This window comes from Carassius auratus, chromosome 26 (assembly GCF_003368295.1).
Source record: "Carassius auratus strain Wakin chromosome 26, ASM336829v1, whole genome shotgun sequence".
Classification (NCBI taxonomy): domain Eukaryota; kingdom Metazoa; phylum Chordata; class Actinopteri; order Cypriniformes; family Cyprinidae; genus Carassius; species Carassius auratus.
The window spans coordinates 7,250,505-7,268,763 of NC_039268.1; the positions used below are offsets into that span (position 1 = coordinate 7,250,505).

The following is an 18,259-nucleotide window of genomic DNA, read 5'->3' on the forward strand; positions in this document are numbered from 1 at the left end:
CTGCTTACTCAAATTCATAAATATCTTTATGTGCTAGCTTCCAACTTCTAAGCATGGGTTTTGCCACATCACTGCGCATGCGCGCCATCCTGACGCGCGCGTCGCTTGACAGGCATCAGCGGCGCGTTCCCGACAGTAGACGTTGCTGCTCAGGCTTCAAGATGGCGGAAGCCCTGACAACTCAAGAGGAGGTGGTAAGATACCTAAATATTTCCACCAAGCCCTTCGTAAATTCCTTGGCGTTCCACGCTGAGCCGCCACCAGCTCCCCTGTAGCAAGTATTAAGATGCATGCCATATAATACAGTTATTTTTGTATTATTAACAGAGATGTTAATGAGAATCGCGGCCCAGTGGCTGTTTTTTAGGTAACGTTAGCTGAGGTAAACGCTAGCCCTGTTAGCGAACTAGCGACGCTCGACAGGACAGTAACTTGCTCATACCGGGTTAATAAATATTTATTGGCCGGTATTATTGTAGAATTTTAGGAAACTGGTATATAGCATTGTATAATGACTTAACAGTTACGTGTGTTGGATTTAACACAAGCAGAAACGTTACCGTAAAGTAACATTGGGTTGACATAAAACGTGAATGTGGTTCGCGGTCTATCTAACGTTAGTCTGTTCACGTTAATATTATTACAGCTTGACTCCATTAGAAAAGCTATTATAACAGATCTGCGTCGCTGGTCTGTCAAGCGCAGGGACTTGTGAATCTCCATGTCACTGTTGTTAACACGGCGAGCCGGGTGTCTAATGTGCTCCTGTGTTGAAAAGTGTGAGACAGCTCCCAGTTCTGTCTGTCTTACCGTGAGAACACTCAGATCTAGTTCTGGAGGAGCCATTTGTTCTGACTCGTTGAGGAAACGGTGTAATGTGAGTGTAGCATAACGTCTGTCAGCACGAGCGTCTCTCTTTACAGCTGTCAGATCATCCTGCATTTGATTGAGTGGTGTCATCTTAAGGTAACTTACTGCAGAAGTCGTGCAGCTTTGCTTTTGGACACCCTTTGGAAAATCCGGTGTTTCAGAACAACCTGCATTAGATCGACTGCTACATTATTAGTGCATTAGGATTCATTGGCTGGAAATATGGGTTAGAGAGTGGGATTGCTAGCGTAATGTTCTAGCCTTTCAGAAAGATTTAGATTATTACAACTGAGATGTAAATCTATGCATTATCTTTAGGATTTTTTTTTCCAGTGGTCTTTTATGCTGACCAATGCTATTTGATGACAAATGCGGTAAAACAGCAATGTAAAATATTATTGAAAATTTACGTTTTCTGTTAAATGCTTTTTAAAATGTAATTTGTTGTTGTGATGGCAAAGCTGAATTTTCGAGTCAATACACCAGTCTTCACTGTCACATGACCCTTTAGAAATCATTCTAATATACTGATTTGCTTCGCAAGAAAATTATCATCAATGTTGAAAACATTTTTGCTGATTTTTGTGGAAGCTGTGATTGCATTTTTTTCAGGATTCTTTGAAAAATACAAAGTTCAAAAGAACATTATTTATTTGAAATAAAAGTATTTCATAACGTAAATGTCTTTAAAGGGATACTCCACCCCTAAATTAAAATTGTGTCATTAATCTCTTACCCCCATGCCGTTCCAAACCCGTAAAAGCTTTGGTTGTCTTCAGAAAACACTTTTTAAGATATTTTGGATGAAAATCGAGAGGCTCGTGAATGTCTCATTGACTGCCAAGTAAATAACAGTGTAAAGGTCCAGAAAAGTATGAAAGACATCTTCAGAATAGTCCGTCTGCCATCAGTGATTCAACTGGAACGTTGAATACTTCTTGTATGCGAATAAAACAAAAATAATGACTTAATTCAACAATTTGTCTCCAAAATGGCGCTACGCAAATGTGATGGGACACAGAGGAGACAAATTATTGAATAAAGGCGTTTATTTTTGTTTTATTTGCATACAAAAAGTATTCTCGTCGCTTCATAACGTTCCGGTTGAACCACTGATGGCAGATGGACTATCCTGATGACGTCTTTCATACTTTTCTGGACTTTTACACTGTTATTTATTTGGCAGTCAATGGGACAGTCACGAGCCTCTCGATTTTCATCCAAAATATATTAAATTGTGTTACGAAGATGAACAAAACTTTCGTGGGTTTGGAACGACTTGTGGGTAAGTGATTAATGGCACGGTTTTAATTTTGGGGTGGAGTAACCCTTTAATGTTTGAGCTGTTGATCAATTTGTTGTGTCCATGTTGAATAAAAGTGTTAACTCTTTTGAAAAAAATCATAGTGACATCAAAATTTTGAACAATAGTGTTCACTGAATACATTTTTTAACCTTAATCATGATTTTTGCTTTTCTCTTTTTGTTAAGCGTAATCCCCTGTGCTATTTACCTATTCGTTATTTATACTGAAACAAGCCTTTCTCTTAAATTGATACATTTTCTGCTTAGTGGTTTACTTAATCTACCCAACCGGGCAACCATGCGAACATGCTTTCTCTGCAATACAGAAAAAGCACAGATGAGCTGAATACATTGGCAAACATGTAAGTTGGAGCAATCTCTTGAGATATTCTGCTTACATAAATGTGTAATAAAGAAGGTTTCCTTTCGCAAGATCATTTGTATGGTTTGCTGCAAATAAATCTGCGAGCACATTCTCCTGATTTGTTCCTAGGTGAGAATTATGATAATGTATTTTTTTAATAACAGGAATTTTTTGTTTTTTTGAGCAAAACAATGTGATTAACCATTAAAATGCAACCCTACATAATAACCATTCAAAATTTACTACAACTATTAAAAAACTGATTATTCATTGATAAAGACATTAATTCATTTAGGTTTTTACACAAGGGAGAGCTGACATTTCTATTATAGTTAATACCTGAAGAAAGCCATCCGTTCTACGTACCCATTCATCTCCACTTGAGTTTCCAGAATAAACATTTACTTTTTAATGTCTGTCAATAGAAAAGGATGTTATTTGCAGCCAGATGGTGTCATGCTAATCAGCCATACTTTGGTCAAGCCAGCATGTTTATTGGCAATGCTGATCATCTCAAAATGCCAAATATCAGCTGATTTATCTGTGAGGTTGATACATTGCTTTATCACTAGTGACGGCAGCCAGAGCCAATCAACACTATGAAGTACAACATGCGTTACAATAAATATACAAAAATAAAAAATAGATGCTGAGAGTGTGATGTTTGGCTGACATTAATCATGCTTTTTCAGTACTGGATAGTGTAAACCTCCTGCTGAAATGAATGTTTGTGTGTGCGCCAGGCGGTGGAGGAGTTCCTGGCTGAGCTGAGGTGCCGGGAACAGTCTCAGAATGCAGATCTTGTCAGTCAGATGACAGCAGTTAAGTTCCTCATGGCAAGAAAGTTTGACGTCTCCAGAGCCATAGACCTCTTTCAGGCTTACAAGGTACAGTATACAGTACAGCTCAGATGAAAAACATTAACTGTATGAGAGAGTCTGTGTACATTTTGATCCTTGTGTGTCTGCAGAACACCAGAATAAAGGAAGGCATCTACAATATTAACCCGAATGAGGAGCCTTTAAGAAGCGAGTTACTCAGTGGGAAATTCACAGTTCTGGTGAGTATAGTTTCAGATGAACATTTTCAGTAACATTTTTGAATATTACTGATGTCCAGGTCAGTTTTTGGATGCTGCAGGAACAATTTAGTTGTCCAGATTGGAGATGGCATAATTTGCAGAATGTTTGAATGGTCAGACTGGCTTTCTCAGTCAGATATTTAAAAACCATTTGAAATTTTAACAATTAACGCTTCCGTTTAAACAATTGGGCTCATTTTGGGAATTTGTTTAAAGAAATGAATACTTCTACTCAGGGCTCCAGACTCATTCTTCCCACTGGTCACTCTTTTGCGACTAACTTTCTCAGTTGGTGGCATGAGCACATGATTTGGTTTCAATTGTTTTTTTTGCTGCAACATGGAATTGTTGATGCTGTTTAAATTTTAGCATGGTTTATAGTTATATCGAAACAAAAGAGGTCAGCATTCAACCTGTTCTTTTTCATTAGTAGTAGTATTTGTGATTTGAATTTAGTGAACGGGAGTTCCTCTTTCACTATGTTATAAGTTGTGGGCTTCAGATGCTTTCTCTTTTGAATTTGGGAAACGCTTCACGTTTTACAAGAAAAGATAATTGTCTGCTTTGCTTACAACTATAACTTTCACTTTTTAAGACTAAAACAAAAGATGGATTCATTGTTATTAATTAAAAAGCACAACAATAATAAAACTAATACAAATAATCAATGACAAACAAGCTTACAAGACGTTTATTAACAAAAATGAATAAGATGAGGCATGTCATACACCACGTCATGCTGTATTATATAATTTGAAAACAATGCAAAGTTTCATGTTAAGCATTTTCCTCCCATAGAAAAGTTATAAAGAACAAAAAACTTAACGTGGCTTACTGCATTAATAAAGTAATAATAAAAGGCCTGCTCAGTATACTGATGATGCAAACTATATGCAGGCAAGCAGCCCAGGATATGAACACAAAGTGAATGCATGTAAAGTGTTTTCCTCTAATTGAAAACCATTATAAAAAACTTAATGTGGCTTAATGGTTAAAGACCGTCTAAAATGGCACCCTAAATTTAATGTGTCTGGCTTCCAGTCTCATCTGCTTCCAGCAATTTTTAGTTGTTAAAAACAGCTCGTTTTGCTGCTTGGTATTGCAAACGGCACAAACAATTTTACTTATTTTGGACTATTGTTATTTTTATTGTGCTTGATGAAGTGGAAGTCTCAAGCATTGACAGATAAAAACCTTACTTGGTGGTGCTGTCACAAGGTTTGTTTGAGATGAGGAAAATCTGTGTAGAAACGATCACCGCGCGATGCATGCCAGTTAGAAACGTGACAGAGTTGCGTCCGACTTGCTCTGATGTCATGCTGACGTGTGCCAAAAAACTGTTGTGACAGTGAGGTGGTTGTGTCGGATTGCCCAGTCGAGTGCAGTTGCTCTCCATCGACTGTGCTGATCAAAAGCATAATGGGAAACTACTGGCTTGACAATACAGCTTTATGTTTGTTGGTTCAGACAACCATGATGTTGAGTTCTCTTCTAAAATGTTTAATTTTTTATATCTGATTATATATGATTATATATTTAAATTATGCGTGAATATTCCAAAACACTATTACAGTGCGATCTCTGTGTGAGATATGTGATTGTTGTCATATTTCTATAAAGATCTAAAATAAATGTTTGTATAAAAGTAAAAATGTGCTTTCATATGGAATTAAAAAGCAAGCACTTTGGGTGTCTTGTTCATATTTATTTTCATATAAAAGCTACAGAACTGAAATCATATCATGTTTATCAGCATGTTTCAGAGCTGGGCGGTAATTCGATAACGATACTTATCGCAATATTATTTTCCTTGATAAAACCATATGAAGAGTATGAGGAACGAAACAGCGCGACTCATTTAAATCATACAACACAGACTGTTTATCCACTCAGATGACTGTTTATCCACTCAGATCAAAGTTCAAACTGCACAGTTCACTAGAGCAGATGCGTTTACTTGATCATGTGACACTAAACAGCGCTGTGAGATCCATTGTGAAACACTTGAATTCAGCGATGAACACACATGACTCAGTAAGTTAAACTAGATTAAAGCCAAACAGGAGTAACACCTGGTTCACACATACATATTTTTTACACACCCATGTTAACGGATTAGAGCGTTCACACTGCGCGCTGTTGCGCTCCTTCAGTGCGTTCCAGGAGTAGTGCGTCTGCAGCAGTGCAGCAATCGTTTACGCACGGAGTCTATTTTTGTTGTGCTGCACATGCTGAATTAAAGTAAAAAAATAAACATGACATGGAAATGTAGTAATTTCACAGTAAATTGATATAATTAAAGTCCACTGTGTTTCAGAGTCAACATGTGGCTTTTTTTTTAGATAAACAAGGCAATTAACATTATAGATGCACTTGTGGAGGCAGAAAAACAAAGTTCTTTAAGACCCGCGATATTGCTTGAAATAAAGATTTAAATGCAAAAGGCACAAGAGTCGACTGTTTCTGTCAGTGGTGAGTTTTAGTTTTAAATGTGTTGCCACTTGCTTAAGCAACTTAAAATACAAACCTAGAAGTCAAACGCATAAATAATGGTTTTTATAGCTATTTGAGTTTAAACCATGTAGTATAAAAACAGGTTTAAAAAAATGTCTATGAAAGATTATAACTGTACTGTGATAAGAGAATCACAATGAAAAAACATTTTCAGTAACAACTTTTGATTTAAAATCAGAATAATGGATAAATGTTGTGTTTGTGGTAAGCAGCCTCATATCAGTATCGAACTGCAAACGTGTCCTGTGTGAAAGCACAATGAGTCCGTGTTGCTTCTGCACTGCATACATAATGCACACGGACTGCATACGCACTGCAGACGGAATATGTGTGAAACAGGTGTCAGAAGGCTTTTCAGTCTAAAAATCGCCACAATTTACCATGGATTTATTGTAGTAACACTCACTGCACCATGTTATTGGGGCAGAAATTTGGGATATTCACATTTAACTTTACTAAAAGAATAATGGTATATAGTTGTAGTATGTATTTGTGATTAAGCTATAGCTTGTGTGCATATATACTGAATGTTTTTCATACAAATAGACTACCTAAAAACCATATAGTTATATTTTTACCATGGTATTGAGATGCTATATGTATGGTTTTAATTATGTTTATCATGCTTTAAATGTATTCTACTATGGGATACCAATGCTTAATTAAAAAAATAAACTAATACAAACTTGGGCAGAGTAAATATAACCATATAAAACTGAGGTTGCTACAATTTCACAGTTTTCAAATTTTTTTGCCTTTCTAAGAGACAAAAAATGATATTATTAATAATATTATCAAGCAACCCAAACCTGTTTCTTGATTTGAAAAAGTAGCACTCACTAGAACAGTGTTACTCATTGTGCGGCTCGCCAAGCTTTACTTTATGGCTCGCATGGCATTACAATTAGGGGTGCACCGATCGAGATTGGTCGATCGTTAATATGCATCTCGTCAGTAAAGCCGGTTCTCTAATCAGTGGGAAATTCCCCCAGATGCGTGATTTCACATAGAGCCGCTGTTACTACACAGAGCCGTTGTTAACTGACTAGTTGCGCAAATAAACTCTGATGATGAACATGGATTTGCGCAGCTTCTCAGTTAAAAACGGCTTTGTGTAGTAATAGCTGCTCTATGTGAAATCACGCACCTGATGGAATTTACTTCTGGTCTCAGTAACAAATTTGACTGGTAAATGATAAAGAGTGATAGCACTTTTGTATTGCATTGCATTGGATACCAGTGATGACAGATTGATGAAAAGGCATGCTATTTATGACTGGATGTAACTTTCGATACTTTGTGGTAAAAATGGTTCTCCGATTGACTTTGCCCAATAATTGCGGCTCCCATGAAGAAAAATTGTGAAGACCACTGCATTAGAACATGCAGAAACTAAGAAATATTTAGATATTTATTTTAAAGAAAATTAATCTTCTGGTTTCTACAACTTTCAATTTGGAGCAAAAATCTGGCTTTAAACTTTAAACTATGAAGAAGAAAAAAAAAAGATTTGACATTTATCGTGATAATTATCGATTATCGATTATTTCCTATCGACTGATAGGAAAACATTTTTTAAATTTTAAAAGCCTGAAGATTAAATTACATTTTGTAATATGTTCAAATAGAAAATTACCTATTTTAAATAGTTTCATAATTTTACTGTTTTTACTGTATTGTTTTGATATATGATGTTGTAGCCTTGGTAACCATAAAAGACTACTTTTACCTACTACAAAATCTTACCAACCCCAAACGGTTGAACTGTAATGTATAAATAAACCTCAGCTACAAGAATTTGTATTCACTTTAATATTATGCTATCCAAAAACAGTGCGTCAGCGAAATCATTCATATTTACAGTTCCAGTAAATAAAGCAGAAAATAAAGGCCAGCATCATTGCTAGTGACGGCTAAGGAAATTTAATCTCTGATCTCACACCATCACACACAGAGCAGTTCCATGATCTTTGTTTAGTCTGGGCTTTACTGTTTATTTCAGCCATTTTTCATTCAGGGCCATGCTGTATACAGAGTTTGCTCAAGTGTTTGTGTAAGCAGTTCTGATGTACTCATCACATCTTAGTTTTCAGAGCACTAAACATATGAGAAAATTCTTCAAATGAAAAAAAGATTAATGCAACTTTTCTATTACATTCTTGCTTTAGCTTACTGGATCATTCTACTTTTCCCGGAGTTTAGCAGCTTAAAATGATCCGATCATAAGCAGGGAAGCAAAATTGGGTTAAAGGGTTAGAATAGAAATTGTGCTTCAGTAATTTTGCGTTATTTGCATTAAATCAATTTAACAGGTTAAGGATTGTAAAATTAATTGCATGCATTAACGCATTAACATTGACAGCCTTAATTTATACATGTATGTAATTTAGATATCATGAAATAAAATGTATCATATTGTGTTCATATATCACAATTCCCCCCACCCCCGAATTGATCTGGTCACGCTGTGTATGTTTTTACAAGTTGTATATGCATTAATTTGGCTTCTGTGTGTATAGCCTGGTCGTGACGCGAAAGGTGCGGCTTTGGCACTTTTTACAGCACGTCTCCATCGGCCAGACCTCACTACCCATAAGGCCGTTCTTCAGGCCATTATATATCAGCTGGACAAGGCCATTGAGAGGTAAAATAGACCACATTCATAAATCTGATCAAATTTAGTATGGTTAACAGCTCTGCATTTTCATCTAAATCATCTTTGTCTCCCCCAGCGTTCAGACACAGAGAGATGGGCTCATTTTCATCTATGATATGACTAACTCCACATACGCCAATTTTGACTATGAGCTTTGCGTCAAGATTTTGAATCTGCTTAAAGTAAGTGTTTTTATGCTGTCAGAACCATCTGTCTGTTTCACAGTGCGTCCATATGGCAATAACAGAACTCAGTGGAGCTTGGATTTACTCTTTTGATGTATATGAAGCTTTTCGGCTGTCATCTGTATTTTCTGTTATCCCTCTAATATGTGAATAAATGGATGTTTATTAATATTCAGTCACATACAAGTAGGGTTTGCTTATATATTTAATATTCACAATATGTATTTAGGATAATTTGTTTACATATTATGCCAGGATTTTACACATCGCTATGATCTTTATTTGTTTAAAATATATATTTCTCAAAGATTTTGTCCTTAGATTAATTTCACAATCCTTGCTTGTCTTGCAGCTGTCGAAAGTGTTACGTTGTTTTTAATAGTGTCTTTAAATTGAAATGGAAATAATGACTAGTTCTTGGAATATCTTGAAATATGTTAAGTCGATAAATCCTGCTATATTAGGGAGACAATTGAAGGGATAATTATAAAAGTGCATGACATCAAGTTTCTTTGTTTTGTCCAGACTTTATGAAAAGTATGCAGACATCCCCTTTTAATTAACATATTTTGCTGTTTTAGCTCCACCCATTACAGGTGCATAAATCAAGCACATATCCACAATCCTCCTTAGACAAATATTTTAGTAAAAAGAGACGCTCTTTTTGTTCCAGCATTACAGTGCCCCTGTGCACAAAGCTAGATCCAGAGAGATTATTTACTGAGTTTCGTGTGAAAGAACTGCACAAATCCCAAACCTGAACCCCTTGAACACCTTTGGGATGAATTGTACAACAGATTGTGAGCCCATCACTCATCTTCACTGGCTGACCGCAAAGATGCTGTCGGTTCTGAATGTGTCTTTTTAGAACAGTGGAAGTTTTAAAAGCAGCAAAAGGAGGATGAACCGGCTATTAATGCATGTTTCTGAAATATAACATTCAGCAAACATACTTTATATGAGTACAGTGCTTGGCCGTCCACACACTTTTATGCATAGTGTATTTACTGATACACTTCACTAGCAAGGACAATAAATTGTGTCCTGTCCTGACAGTGACTGTCAGTAGTGACAGTAAAGACTTCTACATTGGTTACAAATATATTTTTACATCAATTTTAAATAAATGCTGTTGCTGAACTTTCTATTCCACAAATATAGACCCGTTGACACTGAGGACAATTACTATAATGATAAATGTAATGTTTTAATAATCATTCTAAATCTTTGAGAATAGAAATGTATACATCACAACTATGTTTTTTTTTTAAACAAATCAATAATCTCTAGAAGATTTTCAGATTTTTTGCAACTCTTTTACATAAGAACATCTAAAAAATGTAAATCTTAAAATAAAATGTTTGGGTTAACCTTGCATCTTTCTGGGGAAAAAATTTGATTGATGTATATTTCTTATTAAAAACTAACCAAAATGAAAAATATTTTGCTTAAAATTTCTGCACAGGAGATAATTGGTGTTATTTCAAAACAAAAAGAGATATATCGGTATCGGCCAAAGTGAGATGAAAAATATTGCCAAAAATGCAGTATCCTGCATCCCTAAGAAAATCATAATATTTCACAGTATTATTTATTTGACAGCATTTTGATGAAATACATTTTACTTAGATGAGTGTAAAGGACTGCTGTAAAAAAAAAAAAAAAAAAAAAAAAAAACCTTATCAACCACAAGCTTGTTCTTGATTTTTCAGAGGGTTTGTTTAATGGGTGGGTCTGTGGATGGGATTGGCGCAGTCCTTTGTATGTTGTGCTTACTGTCTTTTGTTGTGATTTTAGGGGGCTTTCCCTGCTCGTCTGAAATGTGTCTTTATTGTGTCGTCTCCGCTGTGGTTCAGAGCTCCGTTTGCGGTACTCCGTCTGTTTGTGAGAGAGAAACTGAGAGAGAGGGTATGTCTAGAGCTCTGTACATTCAAACATTAAACTTTTTCAAGTGGACGGTGTTACATTTATCATTTTTACAGGTGCAATACATTGAAAATGATTGCATGTTTGTATTCCTGTGATACCTCTGCAGGTGTGTACTGTAAAAGCCCACGAACTGGTCAATCACATACCGGTCAGCTCTCTTCCAGAACATTTGGGTGGCTCGTCACAGTATAGTCACATTGCTTGGATCCAGTCCTGTGTCAACTCCAGCCCCAACCACCCCAGTAACTCACCCTGCGTCACTGCGGACTGCTTGGGCAGTCTGCTCCGCTCCTACTCCATGGAGCATGGCCAGAACACTTCAGTAGACCCCTTAACTGCCAATACTTCAGGGGCCACTCTTCTGGGGGATGGACTGAACTCAAACTGCCCCATACTGGATGACGGAAATGCCAACCTTCAGAACCACAGGACAGCGGGACATGCACATTGGAACGGCTCTGTACTGCCAGGTTCAGGGGGACTCTTGGGGTCCAACGCCAATGTCGTCAATGGCCGTGGCTGGCAGCCACCACCACAGTCAGACACTCCCCCAGACACACCGCTGCATCAAAAACACACAGCAGGTGCCATAATACCAGGAGATAACGGGACTGTCGGTGTGGAAGGTGCATGTTTGGACTACAGTAGGCAGGATGGCAATGGTGCTGAGGACTACCAACAGGATGTTGAGTTTCTGGAAGAGGAAGTGGGCGGGGGAGATGGTGTTCCACCCCTCCCGCTGAAATCAAGGCCGGCTCCTCTCCATCACAGCTCTGCCCCAGATATGAGCTGGTTACCGGGAACGGAAACGGCTGCATTGTCGGTACATGTGTCTGAGCCAGGCGGAATGAGTGTGCACGATCTGGTGCAGCATGTCAAACGTAAAAAGAAAAAGGGAATTTATCAGGAGTATGAGGAGATCCGCAAAGAACCTCCTGCTGGAACCTTTGACTACTCTAAGTAAGTGACTTCTGCTTTCAAGGAATGGCTGAAAAGATAAAACATTTACAGACAAAGAACTGCTTATGTAAATATAATGCTTATTCTGACAGGAAAGCCTCTAACCAGATAAAGAATCGCTACAGTGATGTCCTTTGCCTTGACCAATCACGTGTTCGACTTTGTCCGCTCAACAATGAGGATGATGAGGTCAGAGTAATGGGCTTTTTCCTTTATGATTTACATTGTTCAATGCTATGCTATTTTATAATTATTTATTTTTCTAGTATTATAGTAATTCATATTTTTTATTTGAGCTATTTTTTTTTTTTTCAGTTTTAATTTTCTTTCTTTTTCTTATGTGCTTTTGTCATTTTTATTAGTTTTGTTTTAATATTTCTATGTAACTTTAATTTATTTGTATTTCAGTTTTAAGTTTGCAACCCTCTACAATACAAATAAATCGCTCATATATACGATGAAATTTCCATGCTAGGTGACTAGGGGTGGAGCGGTTCAACTTTTTCACTTTTCGGTTTGTTTCACAGTTTTAGAGTCACAGTTTCGGTACAGTTCGGTATGTGCTATGTTTATGGAAAAACTATACTTTTAAAAAATATATATTTGATCATATATTATTAAGAATATACTATCTAACTACAAGCAACATCATAAATAAATACAATAGGGTAAAGATACAAATAAAATAAACAGTGATTTTTTTTTTTTGGTAGGTCTAGCATTAGTTTTTAGGTACAGAATTTAATAAAGTAATCAAATGTGAAACAGCATTGCATATTGGAATCGTATAAACCAGGGGTAACCAACCCTGCTGCTGGCGATCGACTGTCCTGCAAAGTTTAACTCCAACCCTAATCAAACACACCTGCTTTTAATTTTTAAGTGAGCCTAAAGACCTTAATTAGTTGCTTTGTGTTTGATTAGGGTTAGAGTTAAACTTTGCAGTACAGTCGATCGCCAGGTTCAGGGTTGATTACCCCTGGTATAAACTAAAGATTATTCTCAATTAAAGTTACAGAAGCTGTTCAATCAAGAGCAGTATTTATAGCAAACCGTTTTACTGGTGCTTTGTCAGATTTAAGCAGAAGCGCGGTCCCAGCGCTTGCCGAACCGTGTGTGGAGAACCGAACAGTTCAATTTTTTTCAGTGAACCATCACACCCTTATAGGTGACCAAACAATGTCTATTGTTAGCCATTAGCTATTAAATTATTGTTTGATTTCACTCACCAATGTTTGACTTTAAGGATAAGTACAATTATAACACGGGCATTCACTTGCCTTCACCCATTTTGAACACTTGAGTTTCATTCTCTGTCTTTAAATCACATCAAAAAATCACCAACACTTAGTTGAGAGTACTTTGTTTTTTTTCCACACAAGCAAGAGACAGAGCAAGACAGCCTTACCACATAGAATTTATACATGTTACGTGTAAATTACATATTTTTTTATATTTTAATTATAATTAAAATGGTGGAGTTAATGTGGAATTATTCAATTTTTAAAGAAACAAGCAGAGGCTGCTTCCCTTTTCTTCAGTAGTAGGCAAAACTAATGCGCAAATCTCATTGGCTGATGTTCACCTGTTACGGTCCATGTTTTGATTTCAGCAAATCAGTTCAAGTGAATGCAGACAACAATATTATTACTCATCTACAATTGAACGACAGATATGCATTCATACGTTTTCATTCGTACATGGTTACCATGGTTTAGTTTTAAGCACACAAGTTCTATCATAAAATTGCTTGGTTGATGTTAAAAGTGTACTTTCGGATCATATCAAACAGTAATGCATTGTCCAATGACCACACCAATGCATGATAACATTCTATTTATTAGTCAAGTGTGTTATGTTTGGCTGTCAACGTCAGCTGGAATCGTCCAAATAATATTTCCCTTGTGTTTTGGTTAAACACTGGTTCATTTGACAGTTTTCTTCATCAATCTGATGGTTTGCTTTCAGACGTCTGACTACATAAATGCAAGTTTCATGGATGGTTACAAGAGGAGCAATGCTTACGTCGCCACTCAGGGTGAGACTCTTTGTTTTTTGAGCTAAACATTGTGTTGTGGAGTACACATGCATGCATGGGACAGATGGCAGTGTATGTGTGTAAATGTAAATGTCTGGGTTGTTTCAGGGCCTTTGCCAAAAACATTTGGAGACTTTTGGCGAATGGTGTGGGAGCAAATGGTTTTAATAATTGTTATGACTACAAGGTTAGTTTCCCTCTGTAAAGGTTGAGTTGCTTTTCCTTTAAGGAATGTGTTAATGATGCTTTAACAAGATGTTGGTCAGGATAATACAGGGCTGCAACTAACAACACCATTCTTAAATATGGGGTCAATAAGATGTTTTTTAAACAAATGAATAATTTATTCAGCAAGGATTTTTTTGTTGTTGTCACAAAAGTGTTCTAATATCATTAAACATTAAATGGAGTTCTCTCTCAAAATTCATGAAAACCATGCAGTTTCCACAAAAATGATTTGTGAAGGATTGTGTGACAATCTGAGAGACTGGAGTATTAGCTGAAATTCACAGGAATAAATTCTTATCTTGAATTTTTATTATCTTTAAATTATTTTAAAGTATATTTTACAATGTTCATGTTTACTGTATTTCTTACTGACCCTAATTATTTGAATGTATACCTTAATTTTTTTTTATTTAATTGAATGCATTCTAAATGAGCTTTAAGAAATCTAAAGGTATATCATTTTATATTATATAATGTCCAATTACAAACTGCATCATAATGAACATGTAATTACAATTATGGTAACTCAATGTTTGTTATTGCAGCCCTGCACTTTTCAGTTAATGCATATGCATACTAATTTTGATAATAGAATGTCTGTCCTTTATTCAGGGATCATTTCACTGAATTGAAAGATATTTTTCATCATCACATTCAAAATGAAAGATTAAAATCTGGCGAAGACGACCAGAATGTCGATTCTTGATCATCTTTCTGTCTCTGTCTCAGAGTTGTGGAGCGAGGCCGAGTGAAATGCGGACAGTACTGGCCATTAGAGGCTGGCCGCACTGAGGATTATGGGTACTTTTTGGTGAGAAATGTCAATATTGAGATGTTTCAGGACTTTAAGCTGTCATACCTGGAGCTCTTCAACACTCAGGTCAGCATCTCAGTCACTGTTTTTATCCATTCTTGACCATTTATTTTTATTTGATTTCATTTCCGTGAGTTGAAGTTCTTCTCACATAACCAGTTATTATGACTACTGACATAAGGTCTGGTCAACCTTTTTGGCTTATTTTAGCCAAGAACAGCACAGTTGCATCACAAACTGATTGTGTAGTCGAAGGCACACAGTGATCCTGAAGCTTCTCTTTCAGACGGGGGAATGTAGGGAAGTGTCTCATTATCTCTACATGAGCTGGCCAGATTTTGGTGTTCCGAAGTCAGCGTCGGCCATGTTGGATTTCCGGGCACATGTGAAACAGAGACAAGAGTCCTCATTACGAACACTGTATCCTGATTGGACGGGACCCCCAGAAGGCCCCCCTGTGGTGGTGCACTGCAGCGCAGGCATCGGCCGAACAGGTGACCACATGCCTTCGTTTTTGATCTAATTTCTTAACTGCACTACAGCATTCTTACATGTTTCCTGCTTTTCTTCACCCTCAGGCACGTTTTGTACTTTGGACATTTGTCTCTCTCGTCTGGAGGACATCGGGACAGTGGACATTAAGCAGACGGTGCGTCGCATGCGGACGCAGCGTGCCTTCAGCATCCAAACGTGGGACCAGTACTACTTCTGCTATAAAGCAGTGATCGAGTACGCCCAACAGAGCGGCTTGCTGCAGCCCGTGGAGTGGTCCGACACCGAGCTGGAGACCGACAGCGAGTAAAGCAGGAAAAACAGAACTCGCACGAGAGGGACACAAAAGGCACAGAAGGAAAAGAAGCCGTCTTTCCCCTCTCTTGGCCACAGGTAGACTCCACCTCCGAGGAAGGAGAGGAGGATGCTTTCGTCCTGCCACTTTTCAAGCCCTTCTTTTCACTCGGATCCAGACGACATCAGAGATTGTGGCTTGATGTACGAGTTGTAGCAATTTTTCTTTTTTTTTCCATTTTGTCTTTTTTTATAAACACTGACTTGCACATGTGGAATGACAAACTTGAAAAATCCAGTTTATCCTATTACCTGATCTTTTTTTTATGCTCAAAGTGTTGTCGAAATTCAATATCGCTCAACTTGAGGGTTAAATTCACACTTTTTATCAAAAGTGTAAAAACACAAAACTTGAATATTCTTTTTTTTTCGTCACATTGAAATAGCAACTACTTTGTGTCTGAACAGGTTTCTTTCAGTTGTGTACTTCGTTAAACTAATCTTCAAGCCAAAGGTATGTTTTCGAATGCTTGGATGTATCCGTAATGATTGGTGCGACTTAAACCCTTGTATATCTTGTAACATACATTTATATAATGTGCATAACAGCCTTGTTTTAATATAATACTCTTAACTTTCTTCAGAGTTATATATATATATATATATATATATATAAAATATTCTTTATGTGTATAAGTATATGTTGGGTTAAAAACAATATGAAAGAGGAGGAGGAACACAGCTATGCTATATATATATAATATATATATTATTATATATATAAGGTATGTCTTAATGACTGTTCTGGTCCTGCAGTTTTAATTTTCATCTAACCATAATCCAGGATTATCCAGCCTTTATGCAGGCCATCTATTACTTGCAGAGCATCTCAACTGCGACGATTCTCTGAATTCTGGCCCTAAACCTTCAATCACTGCCTTGCTCCCTCTAAAGTATGAACTTTGACTTTTGACTCAGCTGGTCTTTTTCTTTTTCTACTTGTTTTGTTTCATTTAAAGAAAATCTCCTTCCACTGCAGGCCCCAAGTTGAAGTATCTTGGCCCACACGGACACTGATTCTGTTACCGTGATTATCTTAAGTGTCCGTACTGATGTGAAGTGTTGGAGTCATTTGTTACGAGTGAATTGGGCTGTGCGTGCGTGTGTGTGTGTGTGTGTGTGTGGAGTCTTGGGGTCAGAAAGCCCCAGTTTTTGTGCCTTCCAAGTTTTCCGTAGCGCAATGTGTAGTTTCAGGCAACGAGTAGAACAACTGGTCTCACGTGCATATAGGGAATTTATTTTAATCTCAGGGGTATACTTGGTGTTCCTGCTCTCAAAAACGGCATTTGCCTCTCTGGTAAATATCATTTCCAAAAAAAAAAAAACGAAAAAAAGTGAAAGACAAGAAACAAAAGTATACAAATTTTATTTCAAGTTTTATACAGCATCCTGTATTATATTCTGTTTTTATTTATGCCTTTGTAGAACTTCAGCAGTATTGAAATTTGAATGTTGGTACGAAAAAAATGGACAGATAAGCTAAAGAAATCAAAACCGTGTAACAAAAGACTGATCAATTTTTTTTTCCCCCGTGTTCAGTTCAGTGTGGAATTATGTTACCCGTCATTGTGTTTTGGGAGATGAAATCTGTTATTTTTCCAGATGCCTGTAGCAGAACTTTTTTTCATACTCTGTGAACTGTTAAAGGGCCAAGACTGAAACAAACATGTTTCCGATCAGCATGGCTGCCACTTACAGTTTTTAACTATTTGCCAATCAAAAGAGACTGAGGTTTTACATGTAAGAAAACCAAAAAAAAAAAAAAACAGGATATGAACTTGAATGTTATGATTAGATAAAAATCACGTCATCTTTGGGAGAACTTTGGAATGCTTTCTCCTTGAATATCGATGCTTGTACGATGACAGATGGTAGTGAATGTGTGAACGTCCCACTCATCTAATGTTTACTTGTTGATCCAATGCAGGTGTGCAGAATGTGCTTGACTGTTTTATACAGCTGATTCCTGCTTGAATGAGACTTAAGTGGAAGAGACACACTTGGCTCTGATTTATTAAAGCAGTCGGGAATGCGATTTGAGTGTTTTTATTTTTTTATTTTATTTTAAGTTCTTGTGATTGAGTAATGGCCTTTTTACCCGACATCTGCAGTAGTGTCGTAGTAAACATGAATATTATTCTGAAACTGAGCATGTGTTTGTGTGTTAAAATGAGTTGACGAGAATTGAAACGTGAAATAATGACTTTATTGAAATATATAACCCTTGTCAAAGGAGTGATTTATTTCAGAGCTGGCTGCGGTTTGGTGTTTGTTTGAGCCAAACAGCACGTTGCTTTGACTGGTCTCACTTTGGACACGACTGCTGATTTGAAAGCTTCACACAAAAATAGTAAATGGTTTTGATTGGCAAAACAATCAAATTGAGGCTTGGAAGCGAAGAGCTTTGTTTGTGTGCAATTCCAGCAGAAAGAATTCTAAAGTAGTTTTGTTGTGCATTAGGCTTCATTA

The 18,259-nt window shown here is 36.9% G+C and overlaps 1 protein-coding gene across 2 annotated transcripts; it reads left to right on the forward strand.

The window, feature by feature from the left end:
* The first annotated feature begins 40 nt into the window (after positions 1 to 40).
* Positions 41 to 18,006, forward strand: LOC113044198 (tyrosine-protein phosphatase non-receptor type 9-like). 2 transcript variants are annotated; one of them, XM_026203941.1, is made up of 14 exons: positions 132 to 194; positions 2,443 to 2,537; positions 3,283 to 3,426; positions 3,510 to 3,599; positions 8,654 to 8,778; positions 8,867 to 8,972; positions 10,773 to 10,883; positions 11,011 to 11,864; positions 11,957 to 12,053; positions 13,833 to 13,902; positions 14,011 to 14,089; positions 14,860 to 15,010; positions 15,231 to 15,438; positions 15,523 to 18,006. In XM_026203941.1, the coding sequence occupies exons 3-14, from the start codon at positions 3,352 to 3,354 to the stop codon at positions 15,744 to 15,746; spliced, it is 2,190 nt and encodes a 729-aa protein (XP_026059726.1). In that variant the 5' UTR covers positions 132 to 194; positions 2,443 to 2,537; positions 3,283 to 3,351; the 3' UTR covers positions 15,747 to 18,006. The 2 variants fall into 2 exon arrangements, with proteins under 2 accessions (XP_026059725.1, XP_026059726.1); XM_026203940.1 differs by lacking the exon at positions 2,443 to 2,537 and having other exon boundaries at positions 41 to 194.
* Positions 18,007 to 18,259: the final 253 nt, after the last annotated feature.

Coding starts and splice junctions, on each gene's coding strand:
- LOC113044198 (XM_026203940.1), top strand. CDS start 54: ATGGGTTTTGCCACATCACTGCGCATGCGCGCCATCCTGACGCGCGCG. Junction 8,973..10,772: donor AGATTTTGAATCTGCTTAAA/GTAAGTGTTTTT, acceptor TTGTGATTTTAG/GGGGCTTTCCCTGCTCGTCT. Junction 13,903..14,010: donor TGCTTACGTCGCCACTCAGG/GTGAGACTCTTT, acceptor GGGTTGTTTCAG/GGCCTTTGCCAAAAACATTT.